General features: G+C 38.4%; 1 protein-coding gene across 1 annotated transcript; it reads right to left on the minus strand.

Moving 5' to 3' along the window:
- Nucleotides 1–9,165: 9,165 nt before the first annotated feature.
- LOC144251518 (pre-mRNA-splicing regulator WTAP-like) lies at nucleotides 9,166–18,244 on the minus strand. Its single transcript, XM_077794387.1, has 3 exons — nucleotides 18,072–18,244; nucleotides 11,662–11,816; nucleotides 9,166–9,982 (listed from the first exon to the last, which is right to left on the minus strand). Exons 1-3 carry the CDS (start codon nucleotides 18,188–18,190, stop codon nucleotides 9,399–9,401), a joined length of 858 nt encoding a protein of 285 aa, XP_077650513.1. The 5' UTR covers nucleotides 18,191–18,244; the 3' UTR covers nucleotides 9,166–9,398.
- Between the last annotated feature and the right edge of the window lie 1,123 nt (nucleotides 18,245–19,367).

Here is a 19,367-nt window from a genome sequence, read left to right on the forward strand (position 1 = left end):
AGAACACTATATAATGGAACAAGAGAACGTGTCACAAGATTGTGGAGGGAAAAGCTGTTGACAAGTCTGGAGAAAGAATCCTCCTGAACTTCAAAGTAGACTGAAAAAAATCATTAGGTACTGGGAACCTACTTTAAGATTTGCAGAGATGTAATGGGTCAAATAACCCAGAGCAGATAATTGCAGTGTAGGCCCCAGAGATGGGTCTCTGAGAGGGAAAAAATTGAATAGTGGTGTTTCCTTTGAAAGAAATCCTTAGGGTCTGGGGTAGTGATGGGAACAGCAGTGCACTGCAATTCTCTGCTTTCTGATAATCCAGACTCTGTTCCCTATCCCCAAGCATATGAGAGTCCAAGGAATTCAAAGAACTTTCCCCTGGTTTCAGGTTTATTCTAACATATTTTCCTCTTAACTCTGGCCAGTCTTCACTCTCCTTTGTGGTTTTGCTCTGCTGCCCCTTAACATAATTCCCAAGGTTCCTACTTTGCATTCGTTCCCTTGTCCCTTACTAACAGGCAATTGCATGGCTTCAGTTACCACCTGATGTTGACAGCTGTGAAGTCCTATCCAACCTCCTTGTCTCTTGAGCTGACTGGTCTTCTCTACTTAAGTTTCCCATAAGCACATCAAATTTAACACAATTAAGCCCAAATCATATCTAACTCTTCCCACCTTTGTTTCTTCTCTATTTAAAATCTCACTGAGCAGTCTAACAACTATCTTCTGTTACGAAACCAGAAATCTACACCCTTTGAACTTCACTTACTTCAGGAAAGCTTCCAATTTCCTGTATTTGGTGACCTCCCACTCCCACCCCCTAGTGTCTTATACCTCACCTTACCTTTCATTTACCATATAATTCCTAATTTCATTTGTCTCCTCTACTAGACTATAAGATCTGCATCATGACCTTGTTATGTAGCTCCTAGCACATCAGGGGCATTAAATATGAATATATTCTTCTGGAGACAAGAATATATTCACTTGTCTCCTGCCTGGAGGCTCTATCTAGAACCAGCTTAGGAGGAAGTCTTGAGAAGGTAACTTTTTGTTGAGTGGCATGCAACACCTGTCTTCCAGGAAATCCTCAATATTGACTAAAAAGTATGTATGGGCCAGATGGGGGCTAAGAATATTGAGGAGGAAAGAAGAGAAAAAAAGTCTTAAGTTAGATCTAGAATCATGTTACCTGGGCTGCTTAGCAGAGGAAGTGGGTGGGTAACCACCATAATTTCCAAGTGCGTATAAGTAGCCACCATTTTACTGGTATTACAGAGCTAGTTTGTCCTGCAGAGGCTTTGAAACCATTCTTGGTTGTTTCATAAACAGTTGCAAGGATCCAAGTCAGGTTTTAGATACAAAGCAGAATTCACCAACTTACCAATTAGCAAATTGGTATTCATGTGAGGAGTGGTGAATCCCCAGTGGATTTGCGTAGGATGGAGGTTGGCAGTGTGCTCTGTACCACTAAGGGTAGCTCCACACTGCCTCGTCACAACTGCCCCCTAATAGGTCCAGATCAGAGATAATTACTTTATTCAGGGCTATAAAGTATTCATTATAGCCATGGAGACAGATGAATGCCCAAGACAGCATCATCATAGAAGAGTAGTGAATAATGATGGAGTACAGGGAATAAAGAGCTATTCGTGTGAGAAATGGGGAACATCTGAGAGACAAAACTGTCAGGATAACTTTCCATAATTCTGTAAAAGTATCTCGGAAGTGGTCAGCCACATAACAGCTGAGAAACCAAGCTCATCCATGGAGCTCTAAGTAACAAGTACTAACAAAACAGGTGTTCTTGAAATCTTCCCTGTAGTAGCATAGAGGCATTCACTACTTTATGTGAATGTCAATTGGTCCATCCTTCAAGGCAAGACTTGTTTTTTGTTTTCTTTTACTGGGAAATGAACTCGGGGGCACTTTACCACTAAGCTATATTCCCAGCCCTTTTTGAGACAGTCTCACTAAATTGCTGAGGCCTTGCTAAGGCCAAGGCTGGCTTTGAACTTGCACTCCTCCTGCCTCAGTCTGAGTGGCTGGGGTTACATACAGGTGTGCACCACTGCACCTGGCTTGTGAAATGTTTTTATTCCTCTTATTGGTATTTCCTTCACAGGCCAAATTTGACATTTTTGTCAGTGCTGTGGATAACACCAGCCTAGAGCCTGCCAGGCCAGCACTCTACCATTGAGCTTTGCTCCTAACTACCAAATTACTTCTAAGAGACAGTACTTAACTAAATCCATTAAATTAATCTATGTCTTTAGCTATATACTTAAAATCTGCATAATTGTAGTTTTTTGGTTATTCCATTGCCATTTCACGTGATTGTGCCCAACTTTTTAAGTATTTGGCACAGCTGTCATTAAGACTGCTTGAGTTGGCATCTCTGGTTCAGGTACAGTTCTTTTTACTGAAAAATGAAGGAAGACTAACAGTGTCTCAATTCTTGGAATCATAGTTCAGCTACCAGCTTTGAGGGGGATATTACTGAGGGAGCTCTAATGGCAACACTCTAAAGGGGCAGCTCTAACACTAACCTGTTGAAAAATTAAAGGATTCTTTAAGTAAAGCTATTATTATCTCTTCTTTTTAAAATCAACTGCTCAAATAAATTTTTTAAAATACTTTTTAATCTTTATTGGACACAATACCTTTTTTTTATTTATGTGATACTGAAGATCAAACCCAGGGACCCACATATGCTAGGTGAGCGCTCTACCACTGAGCTACAACCCCAACCCTGCAAATAAAAATTTCTATTGGGAGTAGTTTAACAAAGGGAGGTGGACTTAAAGGACTGGAACTTCACTTGGATACAGTAGTGGCTGACATTTACTGAGCAGTCACTGTGTACTTGGCACTTGCTGTGGACCAAATGTTGGCCATCCTCATATCGAATAAAATCGACTTCAAGATTAAGTTAATCAAAAGGGATAAAGAAGGGCATTATATACTGTTAAAAGGAACCATTCACCAACAATTCATAACAATTATCAATATTTATGCACCAAATAATGGCACTGCGATATTCATAAAACAAATTCTCCTCAAGTTCAAGAATCAAATAGACCATAACACAATAGTTATGGGTGACTTCAACACACCTCTCTCTCCATTGGACAGATCCTCCAAACAAAAGTTGAATAAAGAAACTATAGAACTCAATACCACAATCAATAACCTAGACTTAACTGACATATATAGAATGTATCAAACATCATCAAATGGATATACTTTTTTCTCAGCAGCACATGGATCCTTCTCAAAAATAGACCATATATTATGCCATAGGGCAACCCTCAGTAAATATAAAGGGGTGGAGATAATACCATGCATTTTATCTGATCATAATGGAATGAAACTGGAAATCAATGATAAAAGAAGGAAGGAAAAATCCTACATCACATGGAAAATGAACAATATGTTACTAAATGATCAATGGGTTACAGAAGACATAAAGGAGGAAATCAAAAAATTCTTAGAGATAAATGACAATACAGACACAACATATCGGAATCTATGGGACACAATGAAAGCAGTTTTAAGAGGGAAATTCATCGCCTGGTGGTCATTCCTCAAAAAAAGGAAAAACCAACAAATAAATGAGCTCACACTTCATCTCAAAGCCCTAGAAAAGGAAGAGCAAAACAACAGCAAATGTAGCAGAAGGCAAGAAATAATTAAAATCAGAGCGGAAATCAATGAAATTGAAACAAAAGAAACTATTGAAAAAATTAACAAAACTAAAAGTTGGTTTTTCGAAAAAATAAATAAGATTGACAGGCCTTTAGCCATGCTAACGAAGAGAAGAAGAGAGAGAACTCAAATTACTAACATACGGGATGAAAAAGGCAATATCACAACAGATGCTACAGAAATACAGAAAACAATTAGAAATTATTTTGAAAACCTATATTCCAATAAAATAGAAGATAGTGAAGACATCAATAAATTTCTTAAGTCTTATGATTTGCCCAGACTGAGTCAGGAGGATACACACAATTTGAACAGACCAATATCAATGGATGAAATTGAAGAAGCCATCAAAAGACTACCAACCAAGAAAAGCCCAGGACCGGATGGGTATACAGCGGAGTTTTACAAAACCTTTAAAGAAGAATTAATACCAATACTTTTCAAGTTATTTCAGGAAATAGAAAAAGAGGGAGCTCTTCCAAATTCATTCTGTGAGGCCAATATCACCCTGCTTCCGAAACCAGACAAAGACACCTCAAAGAAAGAAAACTACGGACCAATATCTCTAATGAACCTAGATGCAAAAATCCTCAATAAAATTCTGGTGAATCGAATACAAAAACACATAAAAAAAATTGTGCACCATGATCATGTAGGATTCATCCCTGGGATGCAAGGCTGGTTCAGTATATGGAAATCAATAAATGTTATTCACCACATCAATAGACTTAAAGATAAGAACCATATGATCATCTCGATAGACGCAGAGAAAGCATTCGACAAAGTACAGCATCCCTTTATGTTCAAAACATTAGAAAAACTAGGGATAACAGGAACTTACCTTGACATTGTAAAAGCTATCTATGCTAAGCCTCAGGCTAGCATCATTCTGAATGGACAAAAGTTAGAGGCATTCCCTCTAAAATCTGGAACAAGACAGGGATGCCCTCTATCACCACTTCTATTCAATATAGTTCTCGAAACACTGGCCAGAGCAATTAGACAGACGAAAGAAATTAAAGGCATAAAAATAGGAAAAGAAGAACTTAAATTATCACTATTTGCAGATGACATGATTCTATACCTAGAAGACCCAAAAGAGTCTACAAAGAAACTACTAGAACTAATAAATGAATTCAGCAAAGTGGCAGGATATAAAATCAACACGCATAAATCAAAGGCATTTCTGTATATCAGCGACAAAACTTCTGACACAGAAATGAGGAAAAACACTCCATTCACAATATCCTCAAAAAAAAATAAAATACTTGGGAATCAACCTAACAAAAGAGGTGAAAGATTTATACAATGAAAACTACAGAACCCTAAAGAGAGAAGTAGAAGAAGATCTTAGAAGATGGAAAAATATACCCTGTTCATGGATAGGCAGAAGTAACATTATCAAAATGGCGATATTACCAAAAGTTCTCTATAGGTTTAATGCAATGCCAATCAAAATCCCAACGGCATTTCTTGTAGAAATAGAGAAAGCAATCATGAAATTCATATGGAAAAATAAAAGACCCAGAATAGCAAAAGCAATTCTAAGCAGGAAGTGTGAATCAGACGGTATAGCGATACCAGATTTCAAACTATATTACAGAGCAATAGTGACAAAAATCAGCATGGTACTGGTACCAAAACAGGCGGGTGGACCAATGGTATAGAATAGAGGACACAGAGACTAATCCACAAAGTTACAACTATCTTATATTTGATAAAGGGGCTAAAAGCATGCAATGGAGGAAGGACAGCATCTTCAACAAATGGTGTTGGGAAAACTGGAAATCCATATGCAACAAAATGAAACTGAATCCCTTTCTCTCGCCATGCACAGAAGTTAACTCAAAATGGATCAAGGAGCTTGATATCAAATCAGAGACTCTGCGTCTGATAGAAGAAAAAGTTGGCTCCGATCTACATATTGTGGGGTCGGGCTCCAAATTCCTTAATAGGACGCCCATAGCCCAAGAGTTAATAACAAGAATCAACAAATGGGACTTACTTAAACTAAAAAGTTTTTTCTCAGTAAAAGAAACAATAAGAGAGGTAAATAGGGACCCTACATCCTGGGAACAAATCTTTACTCCTCACACTTCAGATAGAGCCCTAATATCCAGAGTATACAAAGAACTCAAAAAATTAGACAATAAGATAACAAATAACCCAATCAACAAATGGGCCAAGGACCTGAACAGACACTTCTCAGAGGAGGATATACAATCAATCAACAAGTACATGAAAAAATGCTCACCATCTCTAGCAGTCAGAGAAATGCAAATCAAAACCACCCTAAGATACCATCTCACTCCAGTAAGATTGGCAGCCACTATGAAGTCAAACAACAACAAGTGCTGGCAAGGATGTGGAGAAAAGGGTACTCTTGTACATTGCTGGTGGGACTGCAAATTGGTGCGGCCAATTTGGAAAGCAGTTTGGAGATTCCTGGGAAAGCTGGGAATGGAACCACCATTTGAACCTGCTATTGCCCTTCTCGGACTATTCCCTGAAGACCTTAAAAGAGCATGCTACAGGGATACTGCCACATCGATGTTCATAGCAGCACAATTCACAATAGCTAGACTGTGGAACCAACCCAGATGTCCTTCAATAGATGAATGGATAAAAAAAAAATGTGGCATCTATACACAATGGAGTACTATGCAGCAATAAAAAATGACAAAATCATAGAATTTGCAGGGAAATGGATGGCACTAGAGCAGATTATGCTTAGTGAAGCTAGTCAATCCCTAAAAAACAAATACCAAATGTCTTCTTTGATATAATGAGAGCAACTATGAACAGAGCAGGGAGGAAGAGCAGGAAGAAAAGATTAACATTAAACAGAGACATGAGATTGGAGGGAAAGGGAGAGAAAAGGGAAATTGCACGGAAATGAAGGGAGACCCTCATTGCTATACAAAATTACATATAAGAGGTTGTGAGGGGAATGGGAAAATAAACAAGGAGAGAAATGAATTACAGTAGATGGGGTAGAGAGAGAAGATGGGAGGGGAGGGGAGGGGGATAGTAGGGGATAGGAAAGGTAGCAGAATACAACAGTTACTAATAGGGCATTATGTAAAATTGTGGATGTGTAACCGACGTGATTCTGCAATCTGCATTTGGGGTAAAATTGGGAGTTCATAACCCACTTCAATCTAATGTATGAAATATGATATGTCAAGAGCTTTGTAATGTTGTGAACAACCAATAATAAAAAAAAAAGAAGCCTACACAAGTTTAGTCATAAAATTGCACTACTCCTTGAAAAACTAATTTTCTATTGCACACCAATGATAACACGACAGGTGAGTTCCATTCCATAGATATCTCCCCTGCCCCTAGTACTAGGGATTGAACACAGAGGTACTTTACTGTGTTGCATGTCTAGCCCTTTAAAAAAAATTTGTTTAATCTTGAGACAGGTTCTCACTAAGTTGCCTTGAGCTTGTGATCATCCTGTCTTACCCTCCTCAGTTGCTGGGATAATGGGCAGGTACCACCACACCCTGCTCAGGGAATATTAATTTAGCATGTATCAAAATGTTTAATCATATAAAAATGCAAATTGTATATTATTTTTCATTCACTTTAGAAGACTGAACTAAAGGTTAATCAAAAGACAGTGCAAAAGCTGGGGTTGTAGCTCAGTGGTAGAGCACTTGCCTCTCAGGTGTGAGGCACCAGGTTCGATCTTCAGCACCACATAAAAATTAAAAAATAGATATTGAGATATTGTGTTCAACTAAAATATTATATATATATATATATATATATATATATATATATTATTATTATTATTATTTTTTTACGTGCAGGCCAGGCAGTGGTATATGCCTACAACCCCAGCAATTAGGGAGGCTGAGGCGGAAGCCAGCCTGGGCAATCTGTTTCAAAAAGCAGGGATGGGGCTGGGGATTCAGCACAGTACACTAGACATCTTGCCTAGCAAGCACAATACCCAATAATGAAGGAAAAAAGGTTTTTCATTTTTTACAGTTCTGGGGATTGAGCCCAGGGCCTTGTGTATGCTATGCAAGTACTGTACCACTGAGCCACATCCACAGCCCAATACATTATTATTATTTTTAATAATTATTTTTAGTTGTAGTTGGACACAATACCTTTATTTTATTTATTTTTATGTAATGCTGAGAAATGAACCCAGGGCCTCGCACGTGCCAGATGAGCGCTCTACCATGAGCCACAACTACAGCCCCCCCAGTAATTATTTTTAATACACCACTTAAGACCACAGATGTGTCAGCTAGATAAGCAAAATATAGTCATCATTTCCAAATTAAGTTGAACTTCTGTTACAATTATTGTTGTAACTCCACTTCTGAGGTTCACTGGTTACAAGTTATGTCTGAAAACTGTTTTGCTTTTAGCAGAAATGACATGTTTTATATCAACCGTATATAAATATGCTACAGAATTCTAAAGACATGATGTCTTAGTCCTTGATAGTTAATGTATAATTACGTTGAGGGGGAAAAAATGGAACCAGCTTTAGCAATCTTAGCATTTTCTCCTACATCTCAATACCCCCATAGACTTAGTGATATAATATATACAGATATGTTAGTGAAACCCAATAATACTGGCCTATGTTTCAAAACAAACATCACTGACTACAAGGATACACTAATTAATTAAAATCAGGCCACAGAAATAAGCTGCTTTTCAGTTAAAACCAAAAAAATAGCTGGTGACTATTTTCTTTAGACTTTTCTGCATTTTCAAATATTTTTAAATTATTATTTTTATGTCAGGAAAAAAAACATTAAAGAACAGTCCTAAACTCCAACTTCATTTTGCAAAAAAAAGCACAGATTAATAATCATGTGCACAATCAAAACTGATGAATGGGCAGACCTAAATTTCAGCTTTGTGGCATGTTAAAGGATAATGATTAGAAATTCAGCAAGTCAATGACAATGTGACAAAAGCTAAACATACCCAAAACAACAAAACAAAAAATTTTTACCAATGATAAAGAGTTACAATAAAAATCTTTATTTAGGTTTGGCCAGTACAGGTAAGATATACTGGAGTCACAGAGCAATATGCATTAACAGGATACAACAGTTCATAAAAATTGAGTTAACTATGCACACAAATATCTTAAACATTCAGTCACCTAAAGAGAAAATGCACAGATGTATGGTGGAAAAAATTGTATCTAACACTGAAACTACTATAGGATTCCATCAACAAGTCCAACTTTTAGTGATAAAAATCTACGGTACTGGGCAAACTTGGCAGTCATAAACCCACATCTACTCTAACAAGTCTGAATGGTGCGGAAGTATATAACAGCATGAGGAAGAATGCCCTTACACAGCACGGGTTCTAGAGACACAGATTTATACAGACATCATTGTGTCATACTTTTAAGGAAAGATTTCCATTTACAACTTCACATTAACTCATATAAAAATAACCTGACCCTACACAAAATGTCCTTTTAGCAACATTCAAAGTAATTAACTGTTACAATTTCCAAAGTGGCAGAGGTATTGAAGCCAGGGAAAAAAAGAAAAAAGAAAGGGGAAAAAGAAAAGAATCAAACAAAACAAAAACACACCCATAAAAAGGCAAGTTGTGACAAAAAGTATGCATCAATTTTCTGGACAGTATCCTCTCCCAAATTAAATGACACTGTATAAAAATTTGCTGGAAAAATATTACAAAACTGAACCCTGTACATTTACACTTGAGTCCAAGCCATTCTGAACGTGGCGGGAGCCCACAGTTCGGTTACCTTTCCCACTCACTGCTTTCTCCTCTTGAGGGTCATGACTGGAGTCTGTGTCATTTGAATGATGTGTAAGAGAATTTTCACTGCCCGTGGGAGAGTCTACACTTTCATACCCCGCACTGAGTTGGTTTACGTAACTACTACCTCCTCTGCCAGTTCTCTCCTCTGAGCTGTTGGAGGCCTTATTACCATTCCCTGGAGAAGAAGGAAAGTCATCCTCTGTTGTGTTCCCCTCCCTGTGAAATCCAGACCCAGACGTCCTCTGACGGGAGGAGCTGCCATTGCTTGGTCCATTTGCCAGACGACTGCAGTCTTTACTTGTGGCCTCTGCCTGTTCTACAGGTTCAGAAGATGTAGTCCTGCTGGTACTTGGGGCTGAGGCTTGAGACTGCTGCTGTTGGTACTGAGCCAACTGCTGGCGCGTCTCCTTCAGTTGTTGCTGAAGAACTAGAATGGTACTCTGCATACCTTCTACTTCTTCGTCAAGTTGTATGATGAAGTCATTTAGTTCTGTGCAAAGGAGAGTCAAACCTACTTTAATATCTCTTAAAATATTTTAAAATATTTCTCAATAAAGTCATAAAGCCAAGCAGTCAATAAATACTAAGTAAGTAAAGAAACACAACTTTCTTTCTTTTTTGAGGTACTGCGGAGCACTTAACCACTGAGCTACATCCCCAGCCCTTTTTATTTTTTACTTTGAGACCAGGTCTTGCTAAGTTGCCCAGGCTGAATTCGAACTTCGATTTTCCTGCCTCAGCCTCCTGAGTGGCTGAGATTACAGGCGTATGCCACCAAGACCAGCTAAGAAACAATGATGCTAATACCACAACACATTTTAAATTTTTACTTGAAATTTTAAAATAGCCATTCAGAAATGAGTGTGGGGGCAAATTGGATACTTCAAGTAATATATTAAAGAACCGAGCTGAAAATGATTCAAGCCATCCTGCTACCCATAGCTGGTTACAGCCTGAAAAATATGACCCACATTTACCTGTGGGTTCACCACAGCCAATCCCCTTACTCCTCACCCTCTTAGTCAGTGTCTTAACTCCACAGTAGGTCCAGTCCTCAGGACAGTATGGTTCTTTAATTCTCTTAAGAGGTCTGTGCTGTTACCAAAGACTGCTTCATATATAAGAACAAAATCACATAAAATACTACTAGGAGACTAGTTAAGATACACATGTCCGAGCTGGGCCCCATGGCACCTGTAATCCCAGCGGCCCAGGGGGCTGAGACAGGAGGATCACGAGTTCAAAGCCAGCCTCAACAAAGGTGAGGTGCTTAGCAGCTCAATGAGATCCTGTCTACAAATACAAAATAAAGCTGGGATGGGGCTCAGTGGCCAAGTGCCCTGAGTTCAATTCCCTTTACCCATACCCCACCCCCAAATACACGTCTGTTAAGTTTTTAAAAGACTTTGGGAAAACAAAGTCCCTCACTGATATATAAAAATCTCCTAGTTAACATGTTTACAAGTAGTACAAGTTGACTCCAGTCCTTTTTCAATTCTGAAACAGGGTCTCACTAAGTTGCCCAGACAGGTCTCAAACATATGATCCTCTTGTCCCAGCCTCTGGAGCCACTGGGATTACAGGTGTTCGCCACTGTGCCCAACTAAAAGGTAGTTTTAAAGGTAGTACTTGGCCACTGATTCTCTTTGCAATTAACCATCACATATTGTATCCCTCAGTTTAAATGTTCAGTTTGGCTATGTGCCTCACTATCAGTCCTCTTCGCAAACAGGAGAAAGAGCACTGGATGCACCTCTGCTTGCCCCAAAGAGGACAGTGGCTAACAATTAAACTTGGGTTGTCTTAGCAAATTTAAATATTAAATCTCTTATTCACTAGGACCCTGATAGATAAAATTATATTCTTTTCAGACTACTGGAAATTGCTAAACATTTCTAAGATTCACTCTTACCGAGAAATGGTTAAAGATACACCTTTTAACCACCAAACAAAAAAAATTTCTTATGCAATTTGTGGAGTAAGCAATTAGAGAGGGGGGAAAATCCTAAAATTAAATAGCTGTTTTTTGACTTAACTAAAAATGTTTCATTCATAACTTTATATAACCAGACAGAGAACAGCATGCACAGAATCTAACCTATGTGATCATGCCTGGCAGTGTTTTAAAGCCAGTGCAAAGTTAAGCAAACTTTTCAAAAAACCCCTTACCATCCTGACTGCTTTTAAGTTCCTCACTATATTTCTTCTGTAAAGCCAACTCTGCTTCAAGCTGTGCAATACGACCCTGGGACAGTTGCCTTCCAAGCTCCTGGTTCTCCTGGATAAGCATTCGACACTTCGCCATTAACTTTTTGCCTGTTTGGCTGCAAAGGAAAGAGCCAACCATCACAAAATGAAGATAAAAATCTCTATAACCTTCTTTGCATTACTACAGCAGTAGATATAACACATACAGAACATAACTACTTCACAATAAATGCCACCCTATAATTACCATCTTCTTTTCTGGAACATGTCCATCTTCTGTATGTCAGTATTTTGCCTATACACCAGCAAAAATAACCCCTATACAGAGAGTACCCAAAAAGCCTTTTTTAATTGTTTTTCTTTTACATCAATAATCTATTCAACTCAAAATATCATTTAAAATAGAAACAGTCCAGTTAAGTAATACACATCTTGCATATACCATATTAACTACACTCAGGTACTTAGCTTTATCAAACAAAAGTTCTTGAAAAGGTACATGCAGTATCAGTCATAAATATACTTTCTTTAAAATACCTATAAATGAATCAAAATATATTTATCCTTGCTAGAAAAACATATAAATTCCTCCTACTAAATAGATTCTCTGGCACATGAATATTTCCTACTTCTCAAGAATATATCTATTCTGTTAAGTGAAGCACTTTCAGTATTACTATTTTAAGCCTTAAAACTCTTCTGAGCTGGGGTAGCCCAGTGGTAGAACACTTGCCCAGCATGTACAAGGCCCTGGGCCTGATCCGTAGCAGTGGGAATGGAGGGTGGGGGCTCTTTTCTACTCACTCATCAATGCCTCATTTAACTTTTTCTTTCCCCAGCCTAGGGACTGAACCCAGGGACACTCCATCACCTCCAGCCCTTTTTATTTTTTGAGACAGGGTCTTGCTAATAAATTGCCCAAGCTGACCCTGAATTTGTTATCCTCCTGCCTCAGCCTCCCAGGTAGCTGGGATTACAGGCATGTGGCACAGCCGCCCAGCCTCGTTTAACTTTTTATATGAAATATATATATAGGGGCTGGGGATGTGGCTCATGCGGTAGCGTGCTTGCCTACCATGCGTGCGGCCCGGGTTCGATCCTCAGCACCACATACAAAAGATGTTGTGTCTGCCGAAAACTAAAAAATAAATAATAAATAATTCTCTCTTTCCTCTCTCACTCTCTCTTTAAAAAATATATATATATAGATATAGATATAGATATTTTTTTAAGTCGCCAAACTGGGGCATAAGTTTTAAAATTTAATACTAATATGCAGCTTAGCTTTTACTGATGTGGAAAAAGATTAACTATGAATCACAACAATCAGGGATTACTTTTTTTTTTTGAGAATTTTTAATATTTATTTTTTAGTTCTCGGCGGACACAACATCTTTGTTGGTATGTGGTGCTGAGGATCGAACCCGGGCCGCACGCATGCCACGAGAGCGCGCTACCGCTTGAGCCACATCCCCAGCCCAATCAGGGATTACTTAAGACAAATAATGCAAACATAAAAATGTCTACCAAATTAGGAGTGCCTTACTTTCAATAGCTCCATTTCCAAATGCTAGGGCCATATACTGTAGTCCCTATAAGCACATGCACAGCAATGGCAGAAGTAAAATCAGAAGCCCTGATAACAGCTTTACTTCAGCCTCAGCAATACTGACAGAAATTACTGGTACTTTTAAAGGTATTAATTTAAGTATATAACTGTGATAATAACTTTGGGATGTGGATAGGGACAGTACGACATTCTTTTCACTGAATTAAGCTCAAAATGACTTTATTGGTTAAAAATATTTTAATTCTAGTTTTTCCTTGTTCTAGTAGTAATGCACTTTCCTGATGCATTACTTCTGAGTGCATCTGATTCTATCAAGACTTAGAACTTTAAAACTGGGAGCACTTGATAGATAATTCTTAATCTTTCAAGTAGTATGGCAAAGTTCTTTTCACTATCACAGCTTATGTTCTAACCCAACAAAAAAGCCTGTAAGTTTCCTTACAAAAATCTATGGAACAGTAAAACCCAGTTTAACACTACTCAAATGAGTACGAGGTGAAACTCACGAGTTAGCACATGACAAGGGTTTTATTCTTTTATATTTCAATTATATTAGCTGGTGTTCTTCTTCATTGCTACTGTAGCTTCAGATTTATCCCATTTTTCATAAGCATCCTCAGACTTACCCTCCACTGAACAAGCACTTAGAAACCAAACAATGAGGAAATAAGATATTACGGACAACAACAACAAAAAAAGATATCATGAACACCGCTGTCAAAGGCAGTGGACTTCTTTCCACTTGGCTACCAATGCTGCAACAACTTTATTTCTTGCAAGGCATACAGCAATTAAACTGAAAATTCTTTTCTATGAATTTAATAAGGATTAGGAAAAGAAAGCTGTAAAATACATTAATGACCTGACTTAACCCCATATAAAAACATCGAAAACTCTATTGCAAGCTGGGCATGGTGGTACACGCCTACAATCCCTGCGGCTCAGGAGGCTGAGACAGGAGGATCTCAAGTTCAAAACCAGCCTCAGCAAAAGGAAGGCACTTAGCAACTCAATGAGATCCTGTCTCTAAATAAACACAAAAAAGGGCTTGGAATGTGGCTCAGTGTTCAAGTGCCCCTGATTTCAATCCCTGGCATCCCCCCCAATCACATCCCAAAAAAATTCTATTGCAAAAAAAAATTTTAAAAACTCATCTTTTTATAAATAGCTGATCTAAGATAACACTATCACTTCTAAAATTAGTGATAACTCAAACACAAAAACACTTTTCAAAAAAACTCTGTAATTTTATCTCATTTTTATTAATTATCTCATGTAAAATTTATGTGATGCATAACACACACACACACACACACACACACACACACCAAAAAAAAAAAAAGGCTTGGGGTTATAATCAGGGGTGGAACCTATGTTTAGCATGTGAGGCCCTACATTCAAGCTTCAGCACCTGCCCCAAGCAAACAGGGAGTGGGGTGTAGCTCAGTGATACAGCACTTGCCTAGCATGTGCAAGGCCTTGGGTTTGATCCCCAACACAACTAAATAAGTAAGTAAAATGTTTAGGAAACAAAACATACAAAATAGTTGAAAGTCAGGACTGGAGGGGCAGGTCTATAACCCCAGCAACTGGGGAGGATGAGACAGAAGAACTGCTACATACTGGGCTGGGTTGCAGCTCAGCAGTAGAGCGCTCCGCCTAGCACATTCAAGCCCCTGGGTTTGATCCTCAGCACCACATAAGAATAAACAAAGGTATTATGTTCAAGTACAACTAAAAAATAAATATTAAAAAAAAGGAGGATCCGCATATGAGGCTAGCCTGGCCCTGTTTCAAAACAAAAATGAAAAAGGCCTGGGTTTAATCCCAGTACCAAATAAATAAATAAAAAGTGTTTGAAAGATGAATAAAAAGTCAGGATCATTCCTCTCATTCAAATGTTTCTTTCTTTTTCTTTTTTTTTCATTCATTCAAATGTTTCTGAAATAATTTTTAAATTATACACACACACACACACACACACACACACACACACACACCATTTCTAAAACCAAATAACTCACAAAACAAATACAATGGGAAATATTTGAAGAGAAGGATTTTAAAAAAGGAATGAAGAAATGAACCTTGTATTTCGAGGTGAAGGGAGGCCTGGCAGGCTATTTTGCAGAAATGAGCACACAATTACCTATGTGATTAAATGCAAACTGAAAACTGCCAAATACTAAAACATACCTCTTTAAATGTGCTGAAACACAGGCTAATATGTATGCATTATACACATGAATGAAATATTTTGAATGAAGTGGACAATATAACTCAGGAATCTTTCTCCCATAAAATTAAAGCAGAAAAATACTAAAGTGGAAAAAAAAAATACCACACATACACAAAACCCCATTCTACTTGAATTATTACACACTGATTATAATCGATGGAGCATTATTTGTTCCAAATTAATAATGTATTTTTAGTACCCAAAGAACTTTGGATTTATAGCCTAATTTTACAGAACAAACTTTCATTAAAATAAATTATGATTCACTAAATGGAAATACTATGTAACCATTAAAATATAGTAAACTATATGTACTAAAAAATGCCCAAGAGAAAAAAGAAAGGTGGTGGGGATCTACAAATCATTTGTATGTAATGGTATAATCACATCTGTTTAAATCAATACACATAAAATGATTGTGTATGCATACAAATTATCTTGATGATACCCAAGAAATTCAACAATGGTTACTACTCCTGGAAAGCAGTGTAAGAATGAGGTCACATCCAGGAGTGACACTCACTTTTCATTTCTACCTTTTTCCAAGTGTTTCAATTTTACATACAAGCATCTATTATCTTGTTAATTTAAGAGAAAAGTTTTACAATAACATGAATATAGCCCACAGACCTCAAAGTGACTGTACCTAAGTGGCAAAGAAAGACGCTAGCTAAATTTGAGTACATGTTAATTGATACATTTTATGAACTACCTTTTGACCTACTATAAATACAGTTAGGCCATAAATTTTAAAAAGCACAAAATAAATACAAAAGACTTAATGTGGGCACAATAAGATAATTTAAACACAATTTTTAGAAGCAGATTTCTTGCTGCAAAGTCACATAAACCACCTCAACCCACCCTCTGCCCCATAAATTCCCTAAAGCACAAACATACAAGATACTTACAATTGATTTGAATGATTAAGAAAGAACTTAAGTCACCCTTGTTAAAACTGCACTTAAACGATGGGACAAGCTGGAACATTTCTCTTCTACTCATCTCAGACTCCATTATCACCAAGCGAAAATTCAAATTGGTGACTTATAGAATGTTCTGATGAAAAAAAATTCATCTCCAGGATTGGATGGAAGCATGAAGAAAATAATGCCTCATTTATCTAAATGATCATATGAATTTTCTAGAAATGGTCACTATACCTTTTTTTTGGTTCGCAAAATGTCTCACTTAGGCCAGCCCATAGTTCCAACATATCATGTCCCCAATCTTCAGGCAGGCACCCTGTGAGATTGTCCCACATTAATTTCTACTACAATACCCTAGGACAAAGTGTCAAAAAGTAATAAGTATCAAGTCTCCTTGTCTTTTATGATACCAGCTGGAACAAAGTAGGTCTTTTAAAAATGAGATAGCTTTTTCCTTCACTTTGAGAGCACAGCAACCATTTTTCCAAAATGAATCTGCTCTCCACAGCCCCCCAAAATTAAAATGTTAAGAGTACAACAAAATCATAGTATTCCTTGAACTTTGGGGGAAAAAAAAGCGACTATTCCAAGGCACATTTAATTTAATATCAAGAGTGTAATACAAAAGGCCCCAATACAACGAAGGAACACATTCCCCCATTAACACCAGTGACAATGCTCTTTTAACATGTGCCTGTTGAATGGGATGGGGATTCATAAAGTTCACTACTGAGAAAAAATAATGCAGTGAGTCTCATCATCACAGCCAATGTCCTTATACAATCTAGTTGTGAAATGAACGTTCATAACGCTTCACACAGTTTAAACCTGAAGTTCAATACCACACCTTCATGTCTGCACAGTCCTCAGTTGTCTGCAGTTTTTAAAACCATTCAAAGAACCATTGATGAAAACCACATTGATTTAAGGCTCCATTATGTAAGAGAGAGCCCTAAGCTAGATGGTTAAATATATGCTCTACTTGTACTGACAGCTATTATTTGATTTTCTCATGACTATTAAAAGTTGGTTTTCAGCAGAAAAACCTTTAAAGGCAATATCACCTCATTTGAGTTTTGACCCAGAAGTTCAACAACAATCATGAAGTCCACAGTCTTATTGGCAAAACTGATACACAGTGTCTCTAAGTCATTATGCTCAAGGCTAAGAGCGATGCATATTCCGTTTTTACATTTTACTGGAATTTTACATGTTCAATTCATGATTTTTAAATCTCTAGGTTTTCAATCCTCCAAACTGTCTGAAGACACAGTGTGCCACAGACTTAAGACTTCTGTTTCTCCCTCTATTTTCTTCAAACAGAAACATTTCTCAAGTGTCTACATGTTCTAGAAGGGGAATTTTTCGGAGGTGGCCTCTTCTTCGGAATAGTCCGACGACATCAGGCCTCAGAAGCAAAGGGAAGGGGAAGAAGAAAAAGCTGAAACACAAGGTTCATCTGGTAAGTTTTACATTAATCATTACAAGCTGCACGGTATAAGAATGTGTTTTGTTTTGTTTGGCTCAAAAAGTCTGAGTCTTGGTGTGGAAACGAGTACTTGGCTGTCCCACCACAGCTTTCTCGCAGTGGGACTGTCAGGGAAGTCTTGACTGGGGAGTATGATTTGTTTACCTATCAGGCGTAAACTTCCAGGCACTCAGTTCATTTTGGGCTTGTTCCAGTTTGTCTTTAGTCTGTTCCAGTTCGCCTTTCATTTTTAGGAAAAACAAGTTGATCGCTGGGTCTACCATTGTTGATCTCAGTTGGGCAACACTCGGCTGCTGGACTTGCTTGAGGTACTGAATTTGAGTCTGTGCAAAGCAAAAGAAACAATTATTACCAAATCAAAGAAAACATATGTAAAATGATGGGGGAAATGCCCTTGCATTAACTTGATTTACCAGCTCCATTTATTAAATCCCTATCCCCTTTGATCTTAAGATTTTTCCCCTAAGGGGCTAGGGGAATAGACAGGTGACAGAGCACATGAGGTGACAGAGTGCATGAATGCAAGGCCCTGGCTTCTCTCCCTGCACACACACAAATCCACTAGAAAAAGCACTGATTAAATTAAGAACAACTATAATTGAAAGTTGTTATTCATGCAAGAATTGTGGACATCTGATTGCATCTCCATGTATGTGGGACACTGAAACAAAAAGGCCTCATCATTGCAAATATAAAACTACTACACACCAAAAAAAAAAAAAGGCTGTATTTACTAAAGAATACTGACACACACTAAAAAAAAAAAAAAAAAAAGGCAAAGTTTAAAATATTAATTATAAAAGACTGAGTGGAGCCGGGTGGCGTGGCACATGCCTGTAATCCTAGCAACTGGGCTGAGGCAGGAGGATAGCAGGCTCAAGGCCAGCCTTGCTAACTTTAGCAAGACCTTTTATCAAAAACACGCGGGACCAGCTGCCTGGGGACAGCAACTCTGGGCAGGCAGGAGGCAGGGCCTGCCCTGGGCCCGAGCTGAGTAGAGATGCTGGAGGAGCCGTGCAAAGATCTGTCTTGAGGAAGACCCTCCAGATCCCTCCGGGTGTGGCTGCCTCCCTGCCAGCCCTGCGGCTGGGCCTCCTTCCAGGAACCATGGACGGAATGCCTCGAGAAGGGAGGCATGGAGCTGCAGAGGCCTGCCCAGGCTGAGGTGAGGACTTGTGGCTACCGATCACCCACCCTGGAGGGGGGTCTTCGGAACACAGCCGGCCTCGTGAGCTTGCGTCTGAGGAAGTCGACGTGCCAGCCCCGAGTCAAGGCAGCCAGGGAAAGGAAGCCGCAGGGAACTCCCCGGGCAGGCAAGTGCCTGTCTTCACAGCTGACACCAAGCTCCTAAGGTGCCACGCCACGAGAAGCTGTCACACTGTGAGCCAAAAGGCCTTCGCCCAACGACACCCAACATTTTAAAAGATGTGACAATATCTG

The sequence above is a fragment of the Urocitellus parryii genome, assembly GCF_045843805.1.
Source record: "Urocitellus parryii isolate mUroPar1 chromosome 8 unlocalized genomic scaffold, mUroPar1.hap1 SUPER_8_unloc_1, whole genome shotgun sequence".
Lineage (NCBI taxonomy): Eukaryota > Metazoa > Chordata > Mammalia > Rodentia > Sciuridae > Urocitellus > Urocitellus parryii.